Source organism: Gossypium hirsutum, chromosome A05 (genome assembly GCF_007990345.1).
Source record: "Gossypium hirsutum isolate 1008001.06 chromosome A05, Gossypium_hirsutum_v2.1, whole genome shotgun sequence".
Taxonomy (NCBI): domain Eukaryota; kingdom Viridiplantae; phylum Streptophyta; class Magnoliopsida; order Malvales; family Malvaceae; genus Gossypium; species Gossypium hirsutum.
The window spans coordinates 20,541,688-20,559,287 of record NC_053428.1 but is presented as its reverse complement, the minus strand read 5'-3'; the positions used below and the strand labels follow the sequence as shown (position 1 = coordinate 20,559,287).

Sequence of the window (17,600 nt, the reverse complement as noted above, 5' to 3'; positions counted from 1 at the left end):
TTCAAGCTTTGACTTCTCGAGAGACGGTGAATGTGACACTGATGACAACTCAACTGAGTTTGGCATAAACGACTCAGTCACATGAGTGAGAAGGGCTTAGCTGTTTAGCAAAGAAGAATCAACTTTCGGGTTTAAAGAATGCTACACTGAAGAATTGTGCTCATTGTCTAGCAGGAAAGCAGAAAAGAGTTTCATTTAGAAGCCATCCTCCTCATAGGAAATCAGAGTTGCTAGAGTTGGTCCATTCAGATGTTTGTGGTCCGATAAAAGTAAGATCACATGGTGGTGCACTTTACTTTGTGACTTTCATTGATGATTGTTCAAGAAAGCTATGGGTTTACACTTTGAAGTCTAAAATCAAGTCTTTGAGGTGTTTAAACAGTTTCAAGCATCAGTTGAAAGGGAAACTGGGAAGAAGTTGAAGTGCATTCGTACTGATAATGGTGGCGAGTACACAGGGTCGTTTCATGTAGTCGATAGATCCCTTGTGATCAGATGTGTGTCGACAAGTTCCAAGATCATTTTGGGCTGAGCTTGAATACAGTGACACATGTGATAATCTGTCTCCTAGTGTTCCTTTGAAGGTGATGTGCCAGATAGAGTTTGGTTTGGTAAGACGTGTCATATGATACCTACGTGTGTTCGGTTGTAAAGCATTTGTTCATGTTCCAAAGGATGAAAGATCCAAGTTGGATGCCAAGGCTCGACAATGCATTTTTATTGGTTATGGTCTAGATGGTGAGTTTGGTTATAGACTCTATGATCCAATTCAGAAGAAACTCGTGAGAAGCAGAGATGTTGTCTTCATTGAGGATCAGACCATTGATGACATTGATAAGACGGAGAAAGTGGATTCACAAGGTAGTGGTGACTTGATCGATGTGAATCCGGTTCCCCTAGACTCTTCACCAGATCCTATCCAGGATGATGTGCATGTGATGTTAGTGGTAACCATTAGACTATAGGTGACTTTGATACTCCCATGAATGATGTTGTGAATGATCAACAACAAGCACCTATAGCTCCACCAGCAGTTCCACTTCGAAGGTCTTCCAGAGATCGACGATCTTCTGTCAGGTATTCTCCTGATGAATATGTTCTTTTGACTAACGGGGGAGAACCTGAATGTTATGAAGAGGCTATGGAGAGTGAATGCAAAGATTAGTGGGTTGAAGCGATGAAAGACGAACTTCAATCCTTGCATGAGAACCATACTTTTGAATTGGTGAAACTGCCTAAGGGCAAAAGAGATTTGAAGAATCGGTGGGTTTACAGGTTGAAGCAAGAGAGAAGTCTTCATCTCCACGACACAAAGCTAGATTGGTCGTCAAGGGTTATACTCAGAAAAAGGGGTTGATTTTGAAGAAATATTTTCTCGGTTGTGAAGATGTCCTCTATCAGAACTATACTGAGTTTGGTAGCTTGTTATGACCTAGAGGTTGACAAATGGATGTGAAAACTGCTTTTCTTCATGGTGACTTGGAAGAAGAGCTTTACATGGAGCAGCCAGAGGGTTTTGTTGCACAAGGGAAAGAGAACTATGTGTGCAGATTGAAGAAGAGCTTGTATGGTTTGAAGCAAGCTCAAAGGCAATGGTACAAGAAGTTTGAGTCTGTTATGGGGAGCAAGGCTACAAGAAGACTACTTCTGATCATTGTGTGTTTGTTAAGAGATTCTCTGGTGATGATTTTATTATTCTTTTGCTCTATGTTGATGATATGCTTATTGTTGGTCAGAATGCTTCTAGAATTGAGAAGTTGAAACAAGAGTTGAGTAAATCCTTTGCAATGAAGGATTTGGGGCCAGCAAAGCAAATTCTTGGCATAAGACTGACACGTGATAGAAATGCCAAGAAATTATGGTTATCACAAGAGAGGTACATTGAGAAAGTACTTCAAAGGTTTAGTATGGACAAAGCTAAAGCGGTGAATACTCCCTTTGCTATGCACTTTAGATTGAGTGTTAAGCATAGTCCTTCCACAGAAAATGAGAAGGAAGAGATGCAGAAAATTCCTTACTCTTTAGCCGTGGGTAGTTTGATGTACGCAATGGTTTGCACGAGACCAGACTTGGCTTATGCCGTTGGTACAGTTAGTCGGTTTATTTCTAATCCAGGCAGAGAGCATTGGAATGCAGTGAAGTGGATTATGAGATATCTTCGTGGCACTTCCAACATGAAACTTTGTTTCGGCAATGAGAAACCTGTTCTTGTTGGGTATACAGATTCAGACATGGCCGGAGACATTGACTCGAGGAGATCTACTTCAGGTTACTTAATCACTTATGCAGGAGGAGCTGTGGCATGGCAATCGAGACTGCAAAAGTGTGTTGCATTGTCCACCACCGAATCAGAGTTCATTGCAGCAACCGAAGCGTGTAAGGAGATGCTTTGGATGAAGAAGTTTGTCCATGAGCTTGGTTTTACTCAGGAGAAGTATGTCCTGTACTGTGATAGCCAGAGTGCTATTCATCTTGGTAAGAACTCAACTTTTCATGCTAAATCTAAGCATATTGATGTGAGGTACCATTGGATACGAGATGTTCTTGAAGCTAAGCTGTTAGAGCTTGAGAAGATACACACTAATGATAATGGTGCTGATATGTTGACGAAGGCCTTACCAAGAGGAAAGTTTGAAGCATGTTGTTTGACCTCCGGCATGGAGGCATTCCCCACATAGTTGGAGGGGGAGATTTGTTGGGTATGGGTCCCACTATGTGGGAAACCCATATTTTCTGCCATAATGTTTTGTCTTTCTATTATTATTGAGTGTCAAATTCTCAATTTAAAAGAGAGAAAAAACAGAGAGTGAGATTGAAGCTCGTTGGAGAAAAAGAGAGAATAAAAAAAAATCAGTTTTTCAAGCTTGGTGCAGCAGTGATCAACTCCTCGATCGAAGGTCCATCCGTGGTTCGATTGAGCTGATTTTTGGACAGCAGCTAGGCGATAAGGTGTTCTTGACTTTGTACGGTCGGATTTTTCATCCGAGTCTTGTAGCGTCGGAAATACCCATTTTTCAGCAGCTACGTTTTTGGTGATGTTCTCTCATTTTTCTCTCTTTTGCTAAAGATTACATATTGTTAGCCTTGTCGGAGTTGAATGCTTGTTGTAGGCTTGATATTGTGATCTTGTAGTTGAACATTTGATGATAGTGGAACTCTTGATCGGACTCTAAAGTCCCGTGGTTTTTACCCTTGATTTAGAAGGGGTTTTCCACGTAAAAATACCGGTGTCTCTATTTATTTTTGTTGTGGTTGCATTAGTTGATTTGTGGTTGATTAAGGTTGCTAGAGAACATATCTTGTGCTATTGTGCTTGCCATAATTTTTAACAGGAGTTATAAGGAGAGAAAGAACACCGGTTGTGATTTCGCTTTGTTTCGGTTGTTCGGTTTCTTCCCAACACACAGGACGGACCTTGTTTCCAGCTAGTGCTTTAGTTCGAGACTTTGCTTTGATTTTCAATAAAACCTTCTCAGCATGCGATTCAAGCGTATTGTTATCCAACATCCCCCGTGGGATCATCATATGTGACAATATCGGTTCTTTATACACCCAAGTAAGGGAAATCGCCGTGTCAAGGGTGCAAGCAGCAATATTTATTTCAGATGAACCTGAATTATTCGATATGCCTTGCCCTGGGGTTGTAATAAGCACTGAGGATTCACATGCTCTTATCAAATATGTCGCAAGTAATAAGGATGCTACAGCTAGCATCAAGTTTCAAGAAACCATTTTAGGGACGAAGCCTGCACCAGCCGTAGCCTCTTACACTTCGAGAGGTCCATCACCAAGCTATCCTGGCATCTTAAAACCAGATATAATGGCACCCGGTTCTGTTGTTTTGGCGGCTTATATTCCAAACAATTATGCAGCAAAAATAGGGGATTACATATCTTATCTAGTAACTTCACTATGCTCTCCGGAACTTCCATGGCTTGTCCGCATGCGTCTGGTGTAGCCGCACTCTTAAAAGGTGCACACCCTGAGTGGAGTGCAGCTGCTACAAGGTCAGCCTTGGTGACTACTGCAAATCCATTAGACAACACTATGAAACCAATCAGGGACAATGGTGATGTTAATCTGACTTTTGCTTCACCTTTAGCAATGGGAGCAGGCCAAATCGATCCAAATCAAGCACTGGATCCGGGTTTGATCTACGATGCAACCCCACAGGACTACGTCAACCTTATGTGCACCATGAATTTCACGCAGAAACAAATCATGACCATCACAAGATCCAAGAGCTACGATTGTTCAAATCCATCTTCTGATCTTAACTACCCATCATTTATTGCTTTATACGATCCTAATGTGCCGAAAACTAGTGTCAAAATATTCAACAGGACAGTGACAAATGTGGGAGAAGGTTCTGCAACTTACAAGGTTGAGATAGTGCAGCCCGAGGATTCAATCATTGCTGTTTCGCCAGAGACATTGGTGTTTGGAAAAACATATGAGAAGCAAAGCTTCAGAGTAAGTATAAAATACAGAAGTAACAAGACGGGGAAAGTTTCATTTGGTGAACTTGTTTGGATTGAAGCAAATGGAAAACACAAAGTGAGGAGTCCTGTTGTGGTGTCACCTGTTGTAAGCTCCGGGGAGCTAGGTTTCTTAGGGGCTTGATTGCTAACATCTATGTCTAATTAGAATAAAAATAATAATATTTTTTTTTACCTCAAACTTAACATACATTGTCTTTATAAATAGAACATGAAACATGGTAATTAAATTATTAAATTTTATATTATAAAATAAATTACGAAAAGATGTAAAATAATATTAAAATATTACTATCTACATTCATAATTATTTGAGTAAACGTGTAGATAACTTATAACTATTGTGTTATTTTTTTATTTTATTTCTCATCCCAAAATTGAATATTATCGAAGAATTTAAATTGTACTTAATGAAATACTATTAATATTTTTGTCTTAGAAATGTAAAAAATAAAAATAAAATATTTTAAGGTCTTCCTATATGTTTGTCATGTTTATATCATTTTTTTTATGATGTATCATATTCTAAATAAGTTATTATAATAATTCAATTTATAGAATAAATTAAATTGCGTCTATGTTGTGTGTTAATTTATATATTATTTTACATTATATGTGGCAGTGATTACTTAAAGAAAAATAACATGTTTGTACATATCCACATTACTCTTTTATATGTTTATAATATTATGAATTTATTTAAATTTATACACATTAATAATTAATTTTATACAAATTTAACACATTTGTGTATTATTTTTTTGTGTAATTTCATGATATAATTAAATTTTATAATATTTTTCTGTCGAGTCTTAATTTATTCTATATTTGGAATATAATCATTTTTATTAAACTATTATAATATTGAAGCGACCTATGAACGGTTAATTAAGGTCTGATTTAATACCACCACTTCTCTATGTGTTTGCAAAATTTCCTTTCGATCTTTCAGCTGGACAAATCCATTTGATGATAATAAATTAATATATCTTATATATCTTGAACGATATAGAATTTGTAGGGTGAGTTAACACATAAACTGTATTCATATATACAAGAAAAATATGTGGGTAGTGAAGACTTTAGAGGTCTTTTGATATATGGGTATCCATTTACATAAGTTTGAAAAACTTTTATAATAAACCTCATGTTCACTCACCTCCCAAATCCCTATATAAGCTTAACAAATTCGCAACGATTAATCCTCAGAAAGCTATCGGTTGCCATATTCCAATTCTCTACCATGGCTACTGATCACACCGAACTTCTCTGCTTTTGGCTTTCTTTTAGCATTTCATTTATCTTTATCAAACTAGCACAAGCTGATAATTATATTGTACAAATGGACCTATCAGCCATGCCCAAAGTTGGAAGAGCTGGTACGTAACCACCCTTGCAACTTCATCTGCCAACTTGGAAGCTAAAACCAGTGTAACAATCCCCTCTTCTAAACTTATCTATAGTTATAATCACGTTATTCAAGGTTTTAGTGCTTGTCTTACACCGGCAGAGCTTGAGGCCTTGAAAAGCACTCCAGGGTATGTTTCTTCTATCAAAGATAGAAGTGTCAAAGTTGATACCACTCACTCTTTCAAATTTCTTGGCCTGAATTCCAATACAGGTGCCTGGCCGGTGTCAAATTTTGGCAAAGATATCATTATTGGGGTGATTGATACTGGGTCTGGCCTGAAAACAAAAGCTTTAATAAAGATGGAATGACTGATGTTCCCCTGAGGTGGAGAGGGGAATGCGAAAGTGGCACCCAATTCAATTCCTCAATGTGCAACAAAGAGCTCATCGGTGCGCGGTTTTTCAATAAAGGTGTGGTGGCGCACAATCCTAATGTCACCATCTCAATGACTTCTCCACGCGACACAGTGGGACACGGGACCCACACTTCAACAACTGCTACGGGAAATTATGTGAAAGATGCATCCTACTTTGGCTATGCCATGGGAACTGCCAGAGGAATGGCCCTAGGGGCTCGAGTGGCCATGTATAGAGCCCTCTGGTTAGAAGGAGTTTAAGCTACTGATATCATTGTTGCAATTGATGAAGCAATTACTAATAGTGTTGATGTTCTTTCCATGTCATTTGGCTTACATGAGCTTGAGTTGTATGACCCTATCGCAATAGCCACATTTGCCGCCATAGAGAAAAACATTTTCGTTTCAACATCAGACGGAAATGGCCTAATGGAGGGCCACAAATGAAAACACTACCCAATGGCACGCCTTGGGTTCTAACTGTCGCCGCCGGTACCATGGACCGAGACTTTGGTGCTACTTTAAGTCTTGGAAACAAAGATAAGGTTGATGGTGTGGCTCTTTTTCCAGGAAATTTCTCGTCAAGCCAATTCCCTATTGTTTTCATGGACGCATGTGATGAAATGAGTGTACTGAAGAAGCTTGGGAAAAAGATAGTTGTGTGCCAGGATCCGGGCGGGAAAAAAAATAAATTTCCTTGTTTCTATGGTTTTCCTATTGGGTTGATTTGCAGCTTCACCACGAGATCTCCTGGTCCAGGCAGCTTGTACAAAGGACCTTAAAAGTAAATGTCAAACAAATTAATTTACTTGCCCTTTTGCTTCCTTCAACAAATTTGGTCGGCATCAAAGTGTAAATTGTCCACAAAATATGTGCAACAGGAAATCATAACTTGCAATCATAGAACAAATCAAAGCAAGCACCTTTCCAACTACTCAACATGAAAACTAAAATCAGAACAATTTGGGATCCCTAAAGTGTTAAACAGTACTCTGATCCCTTTGGTTTAGAAAGAGTGACTATTATCATTCGGATGAATTCTGCTTTACACAGAGGACAAATTATGCATATGAGTTCACACATATTTTGATGATCATTGATCACACTATGCAAACCCATCCCCATGGAACATCTAGAACAATGATGAGAGGAAATTTTTAATTCTCCAGATTGAAACAAAAGTTCAAAAAAGTTATTTTGGACTTTGCTAGTAAAATTTATCAACTGACTGTTAGCTGCCCCCTAAGAACAAGCTGGTAAACAATGAAACAAACCACAAGGGAAAATGTTATCTCATCTGAACCATCAAAACAGAAGCACCATGGTATTATTTTACTCCGGAGTATGAAACTTAAGATTTATCAGCTTTTCATCAGAAACAATGTGTAATACCCATCATTTGCTTCGAGATAAATCTCCACAATGCAAAAAATGCTTCTTAAAATTCTCAATCCCTAGGCATACTCGATACAAACAATAATGTTGCTATTTCAAAATTTATGACAATTGGATTGGCATGGTATATATCTCATATTCTATATAGAAACGAGATTATTCCTTCCAAACCTGCAAACTCTTATCAAGTTCATAAGATATCACTGAGTTTCAATTAGAAAAGCATTACAAGAGGTCATTACCACAATGGAAAAGCTTATAAAATTGTCATACAAACATCACCTTGTGGAGCAATCCAGCAAGCAAACTGGAATTAGTAAACCACAAAATGGAAATCATTGAGACAATATTATATTAAAATTTTGACGAATCAAATTATGTTTTTAGCGTCAGTTCCAACCAATTATAGTACAGTAACATTTTTCAGACTCTTGAACACCTTATATAACCATATTCAACTGCTAAACACTTTGATTTCCTGACAAGCCTCAGTTGCTGAACAGAGATGACAATTAAAAATAAGACACGGAGAGACACTCTTATTTCCTTTTTAAAATCAGAAATTTGAATCTGTACATCTAAAATGCTTCCCCCATCGAAGCTGATTCCTATATCAATAATTTGATTACAAAAACACAACAACCATGCTGTCTATGGGAACTATTCTACATGGTTTGGCCCTTAGCAAAAACACAATCCACATCCTAGGAGTCTAGTGTTGAGATGGGAAAAGCCATCCACTCTACTAGACAATAACTGTACTATGATAAATACTTCCCCTCATGAGGTGACTTTTCTCAAAGGAAAAAACCGTGAGAACGGTCTTCACCTTCGAAGCAGACAATATCTCATCACAGGCACAGTCCCCGCAATCCTTGTATTAACAGTCATTAATCAAGCATGCTTATTCAGATACAACATGAAAGGCAATTGCAATAAAGTAAAATTCCATCTTTCTAAGTTTATCGTTAATCACTAACCAAATTTCTTCCAGCTAAGCTTCACATGCCTAAAAACACTTAATAAGAGCATTATTAAACATAAAAAAGACAAATTATTTCATCCAAATGCCTTTCCCAGGAACCGTACACAATTTAAATAAATAAATAAAAAGAATACCTTGTCCAGAGAGGGAGCTGGAAAGAGTGTGAATCAGTTAACGGAGATGTAGATACTGGGAAACGAAGAGACACATGACAGTGAGGTGAGTTTGTTGAAGCGTTCGTCCGAGTGAGTCGAGGGACCGCGTTGGTAAAGCTGAAGAAGATTATGGTTATAGATGTATTTCAGGAATTAAAAACTACGGGTTCTTCTTCCCAGGGATTTAAATTGCGGTCGCGGTCGCGTTTTCGGTCGCATTGCGTTTATCGCGGTTGCGGACATAACGGATACTATTGCGGTCATTGCAGGTATCGCGGTCGTGAATTTACATTACTTATTGTGTATTGCGGGTATAGCGGGTTTCGGCAGTAGCGATTTCGGACGGTGCCACTACCGCTATATAACGGCCGCTATTTCGGTAACGGACCGCTATTTAAATCCCTGCTTCTTCCTTGAGCCACCCGAGTCCGACTATGGATCAACGATTGGGTTTACTTCTACGGAAGGTCCGGCTTATGGTTCTTTTGATATCTATTATCTCTGTATTTCGTTTCGGGTAAACATCTTTGATCCAACTTAACTTATAATTTTAGATTAAAAAACACCATAACATTGAGTTTTTCTAATTAGATTTAATAAAACATTTATTTTTATTCAAACTAATTATGAGATGATACTATGATTATATTTTTATTTTTATTCAAACTCATCTTCAACAATTTATTTTTTAAATTTCATGAAAAACATTTGATAAAAAATTTAAGTATTCGGTTCTGCCATATTGTTCTAAATTTTTTAAGTGTTTTTCATCAACCAATAAAAAATCTCAAAAAAATTAAATTAGAAATTAAGATATTATTCAGAAAAAAAAAGCATAAAACTTGTATTACATAATGAAAAGAAAAAAAAAACAAATTAGGTATTATGTTCTCTATTTTCGTGAAGTAAATTAAAACTTAAATCTAAGACTTAGGTGCTATCTAATAAACTAAAAACAAATTAAGTGTTGAAATATTAAGTATTGAAATTTTAAGTACTGAATTTAAATTATCAAATTATTTCATATATTACTTAAAAGTATAATTAGATTGTTTGATAAATATAGATTTTAAATTATAAATTTTAAAATTTTAAAATTTAAATATTTTATTTTGTTTTATTTTAAAAAATAATTTTTTATAGGATAAATATAATATTATAATAATAAATAAAATATAATATAATTAATTAAAAATATTTTCCATTAAATGATAAGTAGTTGATTGTTTTTAGTTTAAATATGCCTTAGATTTATTTAAAAGTTAAAAACATTTAATTTTGGTGGTTGTTATTTTAAGAGTTGTTAACATAATTGTTAAATAAATATATATTTTAATATAAATATTATTTCCGCCGTTAGTTAAAAAAATGTTTAATCTGATAATCCCAAGCAAATAATAATAGAAGATGCCAAAAATAAAATAAAATAGTGAAAAAAAGGAAAAAGGAAGTGGGGCCTAATTACAGATCCGATACAAATAGAGCTCACAACATACATGGATTACAATCAAGAGAGTCTTTCATGAAACTTCCAATAGCTAATGGGCTTGAAGTAAGTTTAAAACCAGCCTACTAAGGGCACTTTCTGCCCCAAATATTCAGCAGGAAAGATCATTGACCCATTTCTTACCTTTTTACATGGATTTTTCTCTGAATATTTTTACTGGCCCAAATACCCTGCTCTTTCTGTTACGGGCTCTAATTTAATGACATTGATCCATTCTCATTCCCAACCATTATATTCTCCATAAAGTATTAAACTAATCATGCACCCAACAGCATATGATCAACTATATTGACCTGATGAGTTAACTTCCTTACAGGTAACATTGCCCATAAATTATTGATTTGAACTTTCCTTTTTCTTTTGGCACAATGACTTAATTGACCCTCTAACTTTACAACAAAATCATTTTAGCCCTCCATTCAATTTTTTACCTCTTTTACCCCTTAAACTTGTGTTACTTGTCAAATTACTTAAAGCGGATGGAAAAATTATCTTCTATTAACTTTAATAACGTGGCATACACATGAATTGCCACGTGAATGCAACATCAGCAATTAATTATTTTTTTAAAATTTAAAAAAATAAAAAAAAAACTATATAAAATATTTTTAAAAATAAAAAAGTATTAAATCTATTACAAAAACTATAAAAATTATAGAAACATATATTTTTCTTAATTTTATAAAAATTAATTAATTGCTAACGAGCATGCACGTGGACTGCCACGTGGATGCCACATCAATTGGGGGTGAGTGTTTAATTAGATCGATTTGAATCAAGTCAAAAAATTTGAGTTAATTAAGTTGACGAGTCTTATTTTATTATCCTAAGTCAATTTAAAAAAATTTCAAATCAAATCAAGTGAAATCGTTCGAATTAAATTAAAAAATTAAACATGTCAAATTAAAATCTTGTTACACTATAAATAATTCCATGTTAGAGCACATAAATTTGAAACCATATATATTTAAAAAAAATTTAAAGCAAAATAATAATAATAAAAAGATACTTAATATGATAAACTTAAATCATTAATTAACCTATTTAGGTCCCAAAATTATTATTTTAGAAATTTTTTAAAATTTTAACTTTCTTTATATATTCTTTAGAATTAAAAAAAACATATATATAAAATATAAATGTTATAATTTTTATAAATATTTTGAATTTTAAAAATTATTTTGAGAGAGACTAATTTGCTTATTTTCAAAATTGATAGGGACCAAAGGGTTATTTATACTAATCTGTTAATTATTCGAGTTATTAGAATTGTAAAATTTAACTCAACTTGAATCGAAAATTGAATTAATTATTCGAGTTAGACTCAAAGAACTCAAACAACTCAATTCGATTAACTCGAGATTTGAATTCTTTTTTTATTTTTTTGAACCGAATCGAGTTTTACTCATCCCTAACATTAGCAAAGTTACTAGACATTAACTTTTTCACCCATATTTTAAGGTAATTGGACAAATAATGCAAATTCAATGGCTAAAAAATGCGAAAATTCAAATGGAGAATTAAAATGATGTTTTCTTTGTAAAGTTGGAGGGTGACATAAGTTATTATCCCTTTGCTTTTATCATTTCTTACAACTCCTTTACAATTTCACTAACAAAAGGGTTTCGTTTTTCTTTTTCCTTTCATTAAATACGCATGATTAAGACTGGAAGTCAATAAAATGGAACGGTACAAGAACCTTAGTTATCCGACAGATGCAATTTGCAAGCCTGCAACATGCAAGTTTAACCACAACTCACCCTATACCATTCGCTTTGCTGGATTTAAAGCAAATTGTTTACATGTTTACAAAATAAGTTGGTCATGTTTCTAAGCTGTAGCTTGTGGCAACTATGGGGCTTTTCACAACATGTTTTCCCCCGATAACTTCCCAAGTGAGATGACCAAAAGACACTGCCTCAGCCGTCTGTGATGGACGTTCGATACTCAAATTGAAGTTTTTCTTCTCATTTTTGCCATGAAAACCAATTTGTCTGGCTCGAAGTTACCTTAACTCCCTTTATTGGTGTCACTGTTGCTATGTAAGTGGAGCTCCCCTCTCCAACATGAGTCAGTTCTTTGAAATTCCTTCACAGTTCTTGAACTCGATTTTGCATTCTTGTCGTTGAAATAAGCAATAAAAGAAGGGTAATTCAGATCCAGAGACGGGTTGGAACAGTTGTTTGGAGATGATTTTGTGATGATTTTAATTTGTTGTGCTGTGAATTTTAGCGCGCAAAGGAGATTCACGTAATCTTCAACTGTAACATCATACATGAGTCCAGGGTGTAGCGCTTTGTTGGGATTGATATGGCCAGCTCCCATGGCTAGAGGTCTGGCAGGTCGGAGATTAGCCCCCATATCCCTAATAGGACTTCCGGTATTATCGATGGTATTAGATGTACTCATCAAGGCTGATCTGATGGCTGCCAGGCTCCAATCAGGATATGTCGCTTTCAAAAGTGCCGGACACATGGGGGCAAGCCATGGATGTACCTGAAATTAAATTGAAGTTGCTAAACACAAGATCCTCATTTAAACGGGCCACACCCACATTTGGAGGCCATGCAGCAAGGACTAAGTCGCCGGAGGCCATAATGGCAGGCTTCAGAACAGATGGGCAACTACGGGATGGCCCTCTAGAGGAAGAGATAGCAACAACTGGTGAAGGTTTAGTGCCAAGGGATGTTATTTTAAAGTCAATGCTGGCTTTTGGGTCACTGTTGCTCTTAATGTAGTCCACAACTGAATCACCATCTTTTTGTTCCAAGAAAATGGCAGGAAAAGGGCTCGGGGTAAAGAAGTCAAAGATACTGTTCTAGGCTATGAAGACACTAGCTATATTTCCTGCAGCTTGAATGTTGTCAAACTGATCACTGAGGGAACCTTCCCCGCCAGGATCTTGGCACACAACTATCTTTTGCCCAAGCTTCTTCAGTACACTCATTTCATCACATGCGTCCATGAAAACAATAGGGAATTGGCTTGACGAGAAATTTCCTGGAAAAAGAGCCACACCATCAACCGTATCTTTGTTTCCAAGACTTAGAGTAGCACCAAAGTCTCGGTCCATGGTACCGGCCGCGACAGTTAGAACCCAAGGCGTGCCATTGGGTAGTGTCTTCATTTGTGGTCCTCCATTAGGCCATTTCCGTCTGATGTAGAAACGAAAATGTTTTTCTCTATGGCGGCAAATGTGGCTATTGCGATAGGGTCTTCATACAACTCAAGCTCATGTAAGCCAAATGACATGGAAAGAACATCAACACTATTAGTAATTGCTTCATCAATTGCAACAATGCTATCAGTAGCTTAAACTCCTTCTAACCAGAGGGCTCTATACATGGCCACTCGAGCCCCTAGGGCCATTCCTCTGGCAGTTCCCATGGCACAGCCAAAGTAGGATGCATCTTTCACATAATTTCCCGTAGCAGTTGTTGAAGTGTGGGTCCCGTGTCCCACTGTGTCGCGTGGAGAAGTCATTGAGATGGTGACATTAGGATTGTGAGCCACCACACCTTTATTGGAAAACCGCGCACCGATGAGCTCTTTGTTGAACATTGAGGAATTGAATTGGGTGCCACTTTCGCATTCCCCTCTCCACCTCAGGGGAACATCAGTCATTCCATCTTCATTAAAACTTTTGTTTTCAGGCCAGACCCAGTATCAATCACCCCAATAATGATATCTTTGCCAAAATTTGACACCGGCTAGGCACCTGTATTGGAATTCAGGCCAAGAAATTTGAAAGAGTGAGTGGTATCAACTTTGACACTTCTATCTTTGATAGAAGAAACATACCCTGGAGTGCTTTTCAAGGCCTCAAGCTCTGCCGGTGTAAGACTAGCACTAAAACCTTGAATAACGTGGTTATAACTATAGATAAGTTTAGAAGAGGGGATTACTACACTGGTTTTAGCTTCCAAGTTGGCTGATGAAGATGTAAGGGTGACTACGTACCAGCTCTTCCAACTTTGGGCATGGCTGGTTTTAAATCATAAAATTTTAAATTTTAAATATTTTATTTTATTTTAAAAAAATAATTTTTATAAGATAAATATAATATAATAATAAATAAAATATAATTAATTAATTAAAAATATTCTCTATTAAATGATAAATAGTTGATTGTTTTTAGTTTAAATATGCCTTAGATTTATTTAAAAGTTAAAAACATTTAATTTTGGTGGTTGTTATTTTAAGAGTTGTTAACTAATTATTAAATGAATATATATTTTAATATAAATATTGTTTCAGCCGTTAGTTAAAAAAATGTTTAATCTGATAATCCCAGGCAAATAATAATAGAAGATGTCAAAAATAAAATAAAATAGTGAAAAAAAGGAACAACCCAAACCTTGTGTTTGGGATCTGTGTTTTGCCATTCCATTGAAATCAACCTTTCTCGGCTTTCGCCGGTGAGAGAGGTAAGCGCATGGCATGATTTCTTTTAGCGTAAGTGAAGGTACCTATGTCTAACTCTGCAGCTAATCTAACCTGTAAAGGTAGCAACTACATATGTAAAAAATCTTATTATCCAAGAAAAATGAAAAACCAAAAGATAAATTTAAAAAACGGCAGAATTATTGGTGTGTTGAGAGCAGGTATCATCCCACATGGAGGCACATGGTTTATTCTATAGCTCTCATCAACAAACTTGAGATCCCCGCCGTTGATGAAGAGATTGAGAGTGTGTGACCCACAAATCGACAATTAATTTGGCATCTCTCTCTCTCATTTACAAGTAATTCTCAAACAAATGGTCAAAACTCAAAACCCACCAGCCACTTCTCTTTTATTATTATTGTGTATCTTACTGCCCTCATCCCACCAAGGGAAGTACTAAAAAAGAGAGAGAGAGAGAGAGAACTTCAAGATTAAATAAATAGTTGGTATTTAGAATAGTGCAACCAAATTTTGAACTGGTCGGTCACGGGCCAGATGATATGTCCATCAACCAGAAACAACACACCTCTCATTTGCCGGTCTAATAAACGGAACCCTCAACCCTTAACCTAGGCTTGTTTTATATTTGAAACCAAAAATAATAGTTTGTTGGTGCCACTGCCATAACCAGAAAGAGCTGCCAAGTGCCAACTGTAACATTGCTGTCGGTTAATGACTCCTCCGTTGCTTCCTCTCCCTAACCCCCCAACTCAAAACGCACACTTTTGCATTTGTCTTCCTCTTCCACTATTTTATTTTAATGCAGATTAAAATTATAATCCACATGGTACAGGCTTACAGCAAACAATACATACTTATTTCTTCCATTTCACTCTCCCCGTTGACAAACAAACTCCTCCATAAAGTCATATCATCACGCCAATCCAAATAATAAAAAACGTACCCCGAAATTGCAATAAACCCTACTACAAAACTGACGCCAATAAAAGACAGGTTTTTGTCTTGTTGGGTGACAACTGAAGTTAACGCCGCCGACAATGCACGCCAAGACGGACTCAGAGGTCACCAGCCTCGCCCCATCATCGCCAACGAGGTCACCACGGCGTCCGGTTTACTACGTGCAGAGCCCTTCACGTGATTCTCACGATGGAGAAAAGACAACGACGTCGTTCCACTCCACGCCAGTGCTCAGCCCCATGGGATCCCCACCGCATTCCCATGCCTCCGTGGACCATCACTCGCGTGAGTCCTCATCGAGCCGGTTTTCGGGGTCCCTTAAACCCGGATCCTGCAAGGTCTTGCCTAACGACGCGTCGTCTAGGGGAGCGCATAAGAAGGGACATAAGCAGTGGAAAGAATGTGATGTGATTGAAGAAGAAGGGCTCCTTGAAGATGGAGAGCGTGGGAAGGGACTTCCTCGGCGATGCTATTTTTTAGCTTTTGTTCTTGGCTTCTTCATTCTGTTCTCCATGTTTTCTTTGATTCTCTGGGGAGCTAGCAGACCCCAGAAGCCCAAGATTACAATGAAGGTACTCTCATTGAGCTTTTTAGATTCAACTACGAGATGGGTTATGATGGATTTGCTTTTGTTTCATCTTGCAGAGTATAAAATTTGAGCAATTCAAGATCCAAGCTGGTTCAGATTTTACAGGGGTGGCAACAGATATGATCACCATGAACTCCACAGTGAAAATGATTTATCGAAACACTGGAACATTTTTTGGCGTCCATGTCGCATCAACTCCTCTTGATCTATCCTATTCTCAAATTAACATTGCTTCAGGAACCGTAAGTCCAGTTCCAAATGAAACCAACATTTGCATTATATTACAAAGTTTATAATGTCTCGTCATTTTTATTGAATCTGGGTGGTTTCAGATGAAGAAATTTTATCAATCAAGGAAGAGCCAAAGGTCTGTAACTGTAATGGTTATGGGAAACAAGGTTCCTTTGTACGGGAGTGGAGCCAGTTTGAGCAGTTCAACAGGCACGACATCGCTTCCGGTTTCACTTAAACTGAGTTTCGTTGTCCGATCAAGAGCTTATGTGTTGGGCAAATTGGTGAAGCCAAAGTTCTACAAGAAAATAGAATGCGACATAACTTTCGATCCCAAGAAACTCAATGTTCCTATTTCGCTCAAGAAATCTTGCACATACGATTGATAAGATCCAATCACATGGAAAACACGTTGAAGATGCTTGTTTTTTCTCCCTTTCCTCGGGTTTTATTAATAATTTATTGTTCTTCTTTTGTTGAAAAAGTGGGAAATGAACGAGAGATACAGCTAAGCGGGCAGGTTTGGAGATTATGGGCAGTTGTGGAATTATTGGGGCTGTCCGTGTATCCATTGAGTCAGAAAAACCACATACTTTGAATTCGGTGGGTGGCTTGTGAGTGATCAAATTTTATTATTTTTTTATTAATGTAAAAGTAAGGAAAAGAAATTATATTTACTTAAAATGTAATCCATTCTTTTTCGTAAATTCAGTGTTAGAAAAGCGAATAATAGATTATTTTGGTCAAATTCAACTCTGATTTTACTTTGATGTTGCAACAAATACTTTAAAGCTCTGTCAGGCCATTATGTTTTCCATATCCAAGATTAAAACAATGGGATTAAGCGTAGACTCTTTGGCATGTGATTTGCAGGGAATGTCCTAATAAGCACGCAATATAATATATTGGAACATTTCAATTATTTTGTGAATACAGAATAAGGCCCCGTTAAAGAAAAAGGTCAGGCATGATCGTGCACATGCTAACACACCCTCGTGAACATGGTTCAGTTTCTGAAAAGGGAAACTCCAGACATTATCATTAACAGGATTAACATCTCAAAATAAGTTATTTAGATTCAATAATGGCCGATCTCTCTTCTTAACAAC

General features: G+C 36.7%; 1 protein-coding gene and 3 pseudogenes across 1 annotated transcript; 3 read left to right on the top strand and 1 right to left on the bottom strand.

Annotated features, from left to right (window-relative positions):
- The window catches only part of LOC121228880 (subtilisin-like protease SBT3), a 12,868-nt pseudogene extending 8,245 nt beyond the window's left edge, over positions 1-4,623 (top strand).
- Positions 4,624-5,742: 1,119 nt separating this feature from the next.
- On the top strand, positions 5,743-7,228 carry LOC107961292 (subtilisin-like protease SBT3; annotated as a pseudogene).
- Positions 7,229-11,865: 4,637 nt separating this feature from the next.
- Positions 11,866-15,623, bottom strand: LOC107960727 (subtilisin-like protease SBT3; annotated as a pseudogene).
- On the top strand, positions 15,198-17,239 carry LOC107958135 (uncharacterized). The gene is made up of 3 exons (XM_016893811.2): positions 15,198-16,243; positions 16,317-16,502; positions 16,593-17,239. Exons 1-3 carry the CDS (start codon positions 15,752-15,754, stop codon positions 16,875-16,877), a joined length of 963 nt encoding a protein of 320 aa, XP_016749300.1. The 5' UTR covers positions 15,198-15,751; the 3' UTR covers positions 16,878-17,239.
- Positions 17,240-17,600: the final 361 nt, after the last annotated feature.